General features: G+C 44.2%; 2 protein-coding genes across 6 annotated transcripts in view; both read left to right on the forward strand.

Annotated features, from left to right (window-relative positions):
* LOC123958507 overlaps nucleotides 1-2,861 on the forward strand; it is a 4,177-nt gene extending 1,316 nt beyond the window's left edge. For 2 of the 4 annotated variants that reach the window (XM_046031890.1, XM_046031888.1), the window contains one exon: nucleotides 1,185-2,861. In XM_046031890.1, coding sequence (XP_045887846.1) covers nucleotides 1,754-2,674 — 921 coding nt within the window. In that variant the 5' untranslated portion in view covers nucleotides 1,185-1,753 and the 3' untranslated portion in view covers nucleotides 2,675-2,861. Of the gene's footprint in view, nucleotides 1-13; nucleotides 407-1,184 lie in introns of those variants that run through there. The other 2 variants (XM_046031889.1, XM_046031887.1) reach the window with 2 other exon arrangements.
* Nucleotides 1-9,516, forward strand: part of LOC123958505 (interleukin-18 receptor 1-like) — a 28,511-nt gene that overhangs the window by 13,057 nt on the left and 5,938 nt on the right. The gene's annotated exons all lie outside the window — the stretch shown is intronic.

Here is a 9,516-nt window from a genome sequence, read left to right on the forward strand (position 1 = left end):
ATGTATATGTAGCCCAGGCTTAATAATGAGAAACACTATTTAGCTGTCTGACCAAGTCACTAAGGGTTAACTTTTATTTTTCTCAGCATCTTTGATGGGCTTGTAAGTTAGCAAATGGGTGGACGTTATGATGCAGTGAGCTGACCAATCAGCTGCCAGCTATGTTCCGTTACAATTACGCCTCTCGTTTCGCGTCTCTGCACATTCTTTTGGCGCCTGTACCTGAGCGTAGGAGGCTGCGTTATCCCCTTGGTAAGACGAGAAACGACATGGAGTGAATTAAACAAATTCTGTGATCATAATCGCTTATACTGACTATACCCTGTTGTAATATAGAGAGTAAATGAGAGCTGTGCCTGAATCCACTGTTGTCACGGAGCTAAAGGCGGTGAATTCCGCTAAAATGGTGAGTTGTTTACCTTGCGCTAGGCCTTTGAGTTCGCTAGCATCCATGTTAACAGGCCCAGGCTTTTGAGGCCCATTTGTATTTAACCTAGCCTGCTGAGTTTACTGGGAGTTCGCTAGCATTTATGCTAATCGGCGCTAATCGGTGAAGCTATGCAAAGGTGCTAATTGTGTAAAGTTAATGTGAGACTGCTGTATTCATATGCTAATAGGGTAATTAACCACAATAAGCTAGCGGAATACTCTTTAATGCCTGTGAAAATTACAAACTATTTTGTTTGTGGGTTATAAAAGGAATTGTTACCTTTCCATGTTGTTGCTAAATGGTTACTTTGAAAAAATAATGATGTTAAAAACTGTTGTTACTGGAAGTTAAAGAGGTAAATTTTTAGTGCATTCTTTCCACTGTTACCGGTGCAGAGGGGGATAAATGAGCACGCTAACACCTTAATGCCTCTAATTTGAAGTAATACGATTTGATCAATGTTTACGTGCAATGCCTGCAGTTTATTTATGACACTGCTAATGTTACTTAGGGTTCATAAAACTTAGTGTTTATATCAAGGATGTAATTTTTGATGCACATGTACTTTTGATAATTGAGAAATTCATACTTTTTATATATAAGAAGAAACAAGAAGCTGTTGTACAATGAGAGAGCGATTTTGATATTGCATTATAGGTGTACTGAAATATTTCATTTCATTTTATAGTAGCCCGTAGCAATCCGTGTATTCGCTGAATGGTAATTGAGAGAAATGATTTGGCCTTGTTTATAGGTCAGGTTTTGGTAAAGAGTTGGAAGCCTTGTGCAGCTGAGATCCATTCTACATGTTCCAGACGTTTTTCCAGAGCTTTGTGGATTCCCAGTCTAGGTGGCTGGGTGGCAAGCCAACCGTGTTTGTGACTCTGACTTTAGACGGATTGCCAGGATCTTCCTCATCTTCATGGTGGTAGGACAAACACTAACACAAACTTAAAAGGGCCCCAACGGTGAGAAATGAACTCTTGTCAATAAAGGCAAGTGGAACTAAGGACGAACTGAGCTCAACGAAGTTAAAAGGAAGGTTGGTTTTTTTTAAAACCTGCTTTCTTATGTATGTACCATCCCTGTGTATTTAATACACTTAATGCAAACTGTCATTCGGGTGTGGTATTCTTTTTATTGACATTCAATTCTCAGGCTCTTAACAATTTAGTGTATTCTGATTCTGGTCCACATTGATAAGACTACTTTAGACTATTACACCTATGTACATTATTACTACCTCGTGATAAGGGTTACATAAATTGGCGAGCCAGCCAGGAGCCAGAGACATTGGATATCAATTTTGAAAGAATATGCAAAATGGACTTCATACAGAAGTCAAGTGTTAAAATTCCAAATGCAGTTATCGTTAGTGGTTTAACCCAAGTAGCAGACCAAGATGAGCAAGTTGTTGACTTCCTTAAGAAGTACAGTTCGATTGAAAGAGCCCTTTCCGTTGATGATTCTAAATCAGAATTTTACCAAAACCTGATCATTGAGTTTTCGAGCAGCTCGGCTTTAGAGTACCTAGAGCCACTTTTGCCATACACATACACAGTGCAAGGTGAGCCATGTGCTAGATATGGTGTAAAAGCATTAAGCAGTGTGTACACGACTCAGATTGGTAGTATTGTTACAAAAACATACCTAGCTGAGCTAAAGGGCTTAGCCAAGCTAAGTGGCAAAGACTATAGGGAGGTGTTGAAAGAGATGATGTCTCAGATTGGTGAAGATATTGAAGCTATGAGGCACGTAACTACAGAAATCTCTCCTTCACATGTTGAGACCCCAGTTGTGACGCGTCAACCTTCTACCCCCGAGGGTCAACAGCCCCTTGTCTCACTCTTGGACACCCCTCTGGAAGGCAGTTGTTTAAGTGCCCCTGATTCAGTCCTGTTCACTAATGGAGGGAAAGCTCCGTCCCTTTCAGTAAGTGACATAAACCCAGCAGAAATACAGAAGGTGGTGGTTGAGCATATTGTAAGGAGGGAAGATAGTAGCCCACACTTGCAATCCCCAGTAAGGCTTCGTTCCTTTTCTGGAAAGATTCCCAGACCCAATAGTGAAGCTGATTACGACACTTGGCGCTCACACATCGAACTGCTTTTAAACGATCCGAACTTGTCCCATCTCCAGATCTCAAGAAGAATTCTCGAATGTCTGCTTTCGCCTGCAGCCTATGTGGTCAAAGGGCTACGGCCTGGATCACCCCCCACCGCTTACCTGCAACTTTTGGACTAAGCCTTTGGTACTGTTGAGGATGGGGAGGAACTTTTTACCCAGTTTATGAACACCCTTCAAGATCCGGGTGAGAAGCCCTCCACATATCTTTATCGATTGCAATTAGCATTAAACCTAGCTGTAAGAAGGGGTGGAGTTGCGCCTGCCGAGGTGGATAAATACCTACTCAAACAGTTCTGTAGGGGATGCTGGGACAATTCTTTGCTCTCTGGCCTGCAACTTGAGCAGAAGAAAAGCAGCCCCCCTTCATTTGCTGACCTCTTGCTGTTACTAAGAACAGAAGAGGACAGACAGTTAGCAAAAGCTAGTCGCATGAAAAAACACATTGGCACTGCCAGGCAACGTGGTCATCTTCAGCTCCAAAGCGCGTGGGCCTGTGTAGAGTCAAAAGAGAAGTCAGAGGTCAGTCTCAGTGTGATTGAGGATCTTGGGAGACAGGTTGCCAGTCTGCAAAGCCAATTAACCTCTTTCATGTCACAGAAAAAGACGAAGGGGGCTGATAACGGGGGAGCAGCAGGGAAAAGTACAGGAAAGGTACCAAAACTAGACAGTGCTGACACAGACATGCTAAAACAGACCAAGAAAAAGCAGACTAACAGACCCAGGCCTTGGTACTGCTTTAACTGTGGGGAGGATGGACACATTGCCCCATTTTGCACAGACAGGGCAAACCCTGCTTTTAGTAGCTGAAAAGAGAAAACAGTTAGAGGAGAAGCAGCACAGGTGGGAAACACAAACCAGTCTCAACTTACCTTTAAACGACTAACAGTTCCTGTTGTGGGACAAACGGGGGCTGAAGGGAGTCAAAAACGTCCCTCAGACGCAAACCGCAAAGGCAAGGCTGGAGTATGTGCTAGTCTAAAACATTCAAGTAAGAACCACCCTTTTAAACTTCCTAAGAGACTGGTTGGCACCAAGAGTACAGCTAAAGTCAACATAAAAGGTGAAGAAGTTAACTGCCTACTTGATACGGGTTCACAAGTAACGACAGTTCCCCGGTCATTTTATGAACAGCACTTGTCAGAGCAGGAGATTAAGCCACTACATGATCTCTTGGAGGTGGAGGGAGCGAATGGACAGTCCGTACCCTACTTAGGTTACATAGAAATGACTGTAACTTTTCCAAAAGAGTTTATTGGAGCATCAATGGATGTGCATACACTTGCTTTGGTTGTTCCTGACATTCGGGCCACATCACAGTCTCTTGTGCTTATAGGCACCAATACCCTTGATGTTTTGTATGACATGTACTCTGAAGCCGGATTGACATACCATCAACCCATCCCGCTTGGCTATAGGGCAGTTCTTAAATGTCTTGAGCTCAGACAAAAGCAGACCAACAACAGTCACCACAGTGTAGTGAGATTGCAAGGCAGACACTCTAAAGTCATTCCAGCTGGTGAAACTGTAGTAGTTGAGGGAGTTGCTGTAGCTAATTGCTTACTGAATGAGAAGTCCGTAGTCATTGAGCAGCCATCTTCATCCGCCTTGCCGGGTGGCTTGTTGGTGACAGCTAGCTTGGTTGACGTTCCCCAGCAGCGGCCCTATAAGCTACCCGTTGTCATCAGTAATGAGTCTGACCATGATATAGTCATCCCTGCTAAATGTGCGATTGCAGAGATAAGCGCTTACCAGAGCATCTTGTTACAGGAGCACAGTGTAGTAAACCAATCAGAGTCCCTCCGAAAGTCACCAGAGGCTCAGTCAAACAAAAAGCACAACCTGAACTTCAATTTTGGTGAGTCCCCAATTCCATCTGAATGGAAAGAACGCATCACTCAGCAGCTCAACAACATGCCCGACGTGTTTGCGCAACATGACCTGGATTTTGGCCGAACAGATAAGGTAGCACATAACATCAAACTCTCAGATGAAACTCCTTTTAAACAGCGTGCTCGACCAATACACCCACAAGACATTGAAGCTGTTCGAAAACATATTCAAGAGCTTCTTGATGCAGGAGTCATCAGAGAGTCCGAGTCACCTTTCTTGTCAAAGAATGGCCAGGTCCGGTTGTGCATAGACTACAGGCGTCTGAACCTCCAGACCATAAAGGATGCATATTCTCTTCCAAAGCTGGAAGACACATTCTCAGTGCTCAGCGGTTCCCAGTGGTTCTCCGTCCTTGATTTGAAGTCTGGTTATTACCAAATCGAGGTTGAGGAAGCAGATAAACCAAAAACCGCTTTCGTGTGTCCCCTTGGGTTCTGGGAATTCAACCGAATGCCTCAGGGAGTGACCAATGCGCCGAGTACATTTCAAAGATTAATGGAAAAGTGTATGGGGGACATGCATTTAAAGGACGTGCTAGTCTTTATTGATGACTTGATTGTGTTCTCAAAGACTCTAGAGGAGCATGAAGCAAGGCTGATGAAGGTGCTCACACGCCTTAGAGAATTCGGGTTGAAATTATCTCCTGAAAAGTGTGTCTTCTTCCAGACGTCAGTCCGTTATCTTGGGCATGTGGTTTCTAGGAATGGAGTTGAGACTGATCCGGAGAAGATCACTGCTCTTAAGACTTGGCCAGTCCCAACCAACCTGCGAGAGTTGAGATCCTTTCTTGGGTTCGCTGGGTACTACAGGAGGTTTGTTAAGGGCTACTCTAACATCGTGAAGCCCCTCCATAATCTAACCTCTGGTTACCCATCTTCTCACAAGAAATGTAAGTCAGAAGAGAGAGCAGGTCAGTACCTCAACCCAAAGGAAGTCTTTGGGGATCGCTGGACACCTGCTTGCCAGCAAGCGTTTGACCTGGTTATTGAGAGCCTTACCTCTGCCCCGGTGTTGGGTTTTGCAGATCCCCAGAAGCCCTATGTACTCCACACCGATGCAAGCACCACTGGACTCGGTGCTATTTTGTATCAGGAACAGGAGGGCCAACTTCGAGTCATAGGCTATGCAAGCAGAGGGTTGTCAAGGAGTGAGAGTCGCTATCCAGCACACAAGTTGGAATTTTTGGCACTCAAGTGGTCAGTGACAGAAAAGTTTAGTGATTATCTTTACGGCAACCACTTCACTGTTGTTACTGATAGCAATCCGCTGACATATATCCTGACCTCAGCAAAACTTGATGCGACAAGCTATAGGTGGCTGGCAGCACTGTCCACGTTCTCATTTAAACTCCTCTATCGTCCAGGAAAGCAAAATGGTGATGCAGATGGATTGTCCCGCAGGCCTAATGGGAAGCTGGCTGATGATCTTAAATCTCAAAAGGAGAGAAAGCGCATATGACAGTTCACCCAGGGTCACCTCTCTGATCCAGAAAACATAGATGCAGTAGATCAAGCTGTTGTGCAAGCGATCTGTGAGAGACAGCTCATCTACAGTGTCAGTCATGATCAAGATTTTACAAGTGGTGTTGCCTTAGTTGAAACTCTTGCCATCTCACCTACTGCTGTGCCTGACGGTTATGGGCAAGAAGATCACCTTGGTGGGTTGCCAGTTATCCCCCACTTAACTGAGGCAGAGCTTGTAAGTAAACAAAGAGCTGATCAAATCTTAAAGCATGTCATTTCCCAGATCGAGCAGGGAGACAAACCACCCCCCACTTTGCGGCATGAACTCCCTGTGCTTCCATTCTTACTGAGAGAGCTGAATCGCCTTGAACTTCTCAATGACATCTTGTACCGGAGACGCCAAGTAGGATCTCAGACATTTTATCAGCTTGTGCTCCCAGCTGAACTTCGTGACACAGTTTTAACCAGCCTACATGATCATATGGGTCATATGGGGGTTGATCGCACACTGGATCTTGTAAGGACCAGATTCTTTTGGCCAAAGATGGCTTTGGATGTTGAGAGAAAGGTCAAAACATGTGGCAGGTGCGTACGGAGGAAGGCACTACCTGAGAGAGCTGCGCCTTTAGTCAACATTAACACCACCAGACCCCTTGAGCTCCTCTGTATGGACTTCCTCTCTCTTGAACCTGACAACAGTGGGACCAAAGACATACTTGTGATTACAGATCACTTTACCAAGTTTGCGGTTGCCATGCCAACACCTAACCAGAAGGCCCGCACAGTAGCAAAGTGTCTGTGGGAGAACTTCATGGTGCACTACGGAATCCCAGAAAAGCTACACAGTGATCAGGGGCCCGATTTCGAGTCCCGCACGATAAAAGAGCTCTGTCGAGTGGCCGGCATACATAAAGTAAGAACAACCCCATACCATCCTAGGGGCAACACTGTTGAGCGATTTAATCGCCCATTACTCAACATGCTAGGTACTCTTCAAGACTCAGAGAAGTCTCATTGGCGTGATTTTGTAAAACCCCTGGTCCACGCCTATAATTGCACCAGGAATGAGGTGACAGGATTCACACCATATGAACTGATGTTTGGGCGTCAGCCTCGTCTTCCGGTTGATTTGGTGTTTGGATTGCCAGTGCAATGGGGTCAGCATACATCACACTCAGAGTATGTGCAAAAGCTTAAGTCACGACTTGAAGACAGCTACAAGATAGCAACTGATAATGCTGCAAAAATAGCACACAAAAACAAAGTGAGGTATGACAGGCGTGTGACTGCTTCGGACTTGGAAGCTGGAGACCGAGTGTTGGTCAGAAATGTTCGTATTCGAGGGAAACATAAGATTTCAGACAAGTGGGAGTCAACTGTCCATGTAGTGCTGAGGAGAGCAGGTATTCTGCCCGTCTACACAGTCAAACCTGAAATCAGGATGGTCCTCTAAGAACACTGCATAGGGACTTACTACTTCCATGTGGGTACTTGCCTGCAGAGGTCAACAGGGAGCCTGACCAGCAGCCTGTAAGGTGCAGGCCAGCAACCCGTGCAAATCCCACTGTGGACGAAAACTACTTCTCAGAAGATGAGGATGAAATCATTCCTGTTTACTGTTTCAGAGAACCCCCAAATGCTCAGTTTTCACTAGTCCATGACAGTCTAGTGCAGCCTGATTCAACTATGTCTTCTGTGCAGGATACACAGCATACTGAACCTCTAGGCATCTGTCCCATCGAGAGTCCTTTAAATGATCAGAATGTTGATTGCATTCCTGAAATTGACAAACCACCTGGTGGGTTTAATGGTACCTCAGACATACCCCTCACACTTAGTGATCCTAACTGCCATCACTGTGACACTGAGTACCTACTTACCAAAAGAGTCATGCCTGATGAACAAGTTGATGAAATAGTCATGACTGAAAGTAACTTACCTGATAATGAACAATCTGTGGAGAAACACAACTTACATGATGATGATGATGACATCCACAATGAGCAGCTTCCAGTGTTCTCGGACATGTCAGAGAGTGAAGAGGAGATGAGTCGTGCTGGAAGTGAAAAACTAGAAGAGGAAGGAAAGGATGAGACAGTCGCAATGGAAACAGCAAGTCAAGAGGAGACACAGGAGCACAAAGGCACAGATATCCCTGTCAGAAGATCCGAGAGGAATCGTCAGCCTTCAAAAAGACTTGACTATACTGAACTTGGAAACCCCTTTGTCACAGTTGTTAAATCATTCTTTCATGGGTTAACTACGGCTGTGGCGGACATTTTAAGGGAGGGTGAAAACTTATATCCTTCTGTCCTGTACCCTGAGATAATAACAGTTCAGCCAGCACCATGTACGGGGACGTACATGAGTTCAAGGGGGGAGAGTGTAGCCCAGGCTTAATAATGAGAAACACTATTTAGCTGTCTGACCAAGTCACTAAGGGTTAACTTTTATTTTTCTCAGCATCTTTGATGGGCTTGTAAGTTAGCAAATGGGTGGACGTTATGATGCAGTGAGCTGACCAATCAGCTGCCAGCTATGTTCCGTTACAATTACGCCTATCGTTTCGCGTCTCTGCACATTCTTTTGGCGCCTGTACCTGAGCGTAGGAGGCTGCGTTATCCCCTTGGTAAGACGAGAAACGACATGGAGTGAATTAAACAAATTCTGTGATCATAATCGCTTATACTGACTATACCCTGTTGTAATATAGAGAGTAAATGAGAGCTGTGCCTGAATCCACTGTTGTCACGGAGCTAAAGGCAGTGAATTCCGCTAAAATGGTGAGTTGTTTACCTTGCGCTAGGCCTTTGAGTTCGCTAGCATCCATGTTAACAGGCCCAGGCTTTTGAGGCCCATTTGTATTTAACCTAGCCTGCTGAGTTTACTGGGAGTTCGCTAGCATTTATGCTAATCGGCGCTAATCGGTGAAGCTATGCAAAGGTGCTAATTGTGTAAAGTTAATGTGAGACTGCTGTATTCATATGCTAATAGGGTAATTAACCACAATAAGCTAGCGGAATACTCTTTAATGCCTGTGAAAATTACAAACTATTTTGTTTGTGGGTTATAAAAGGAATTGTTACCTTTCCATGTTGTTGCTAAATGGTTACTTTGAAAAAATAATGATGTTAAAAACTGTTGTTACTGGAAGTTAAAGAGGTAAATTTTTAGTGCATTCTTTCCACTGTTACCGGTGCAGAGGGGGATAAATGAGCACGCTAACACCTTAATGCCTCTAATTTGAAGTAATACGATTTGATCAATGTTTACGTGCAATGCCTGCAGTTTATTTATGACACTGCTAATGTTACTTAGGGTTCATAAAACTTAGTGTTTATATCAAGGATGTAATTTTTGATGCACATGTACTTTTGATAATTGAGAAATTCATACTTTTTATATATAAGAAGAAACAAGAAGCTGTTGTACAATGAGAGAGCGATTTTGATATTGCATTATAGGTGTACTGAAATATTTCATTTCATTTTATAGTAGCCCGTAGCAATCCGTGTATTCGCTGAATGGTAATTGAGAGAAATGATTTGGCCTTGTTTATAGGTCAGGTTTTGGTAAAGAGTTGGAAGCCTTGTGCAGCTGAGATCC

This window comes from Micropterus dolomieu, linkage group LG20, assembly GCF_021292245.1.
Source record: "Micropterus dolomieu isolate WLL.071019.BEF.003 ecotype Adirondacks linkage group LG20, ASM2129224v1, whole genome shotgun sequence".
In the NCBI taxonomy this organism is placed as follows: domain Eukaryota; kingdom Metazoa; phylum Chordata; class Actinopteri; order Centrarchiformes; family Centrarchidae; genus Micropterus; species Micropterus dolomieu.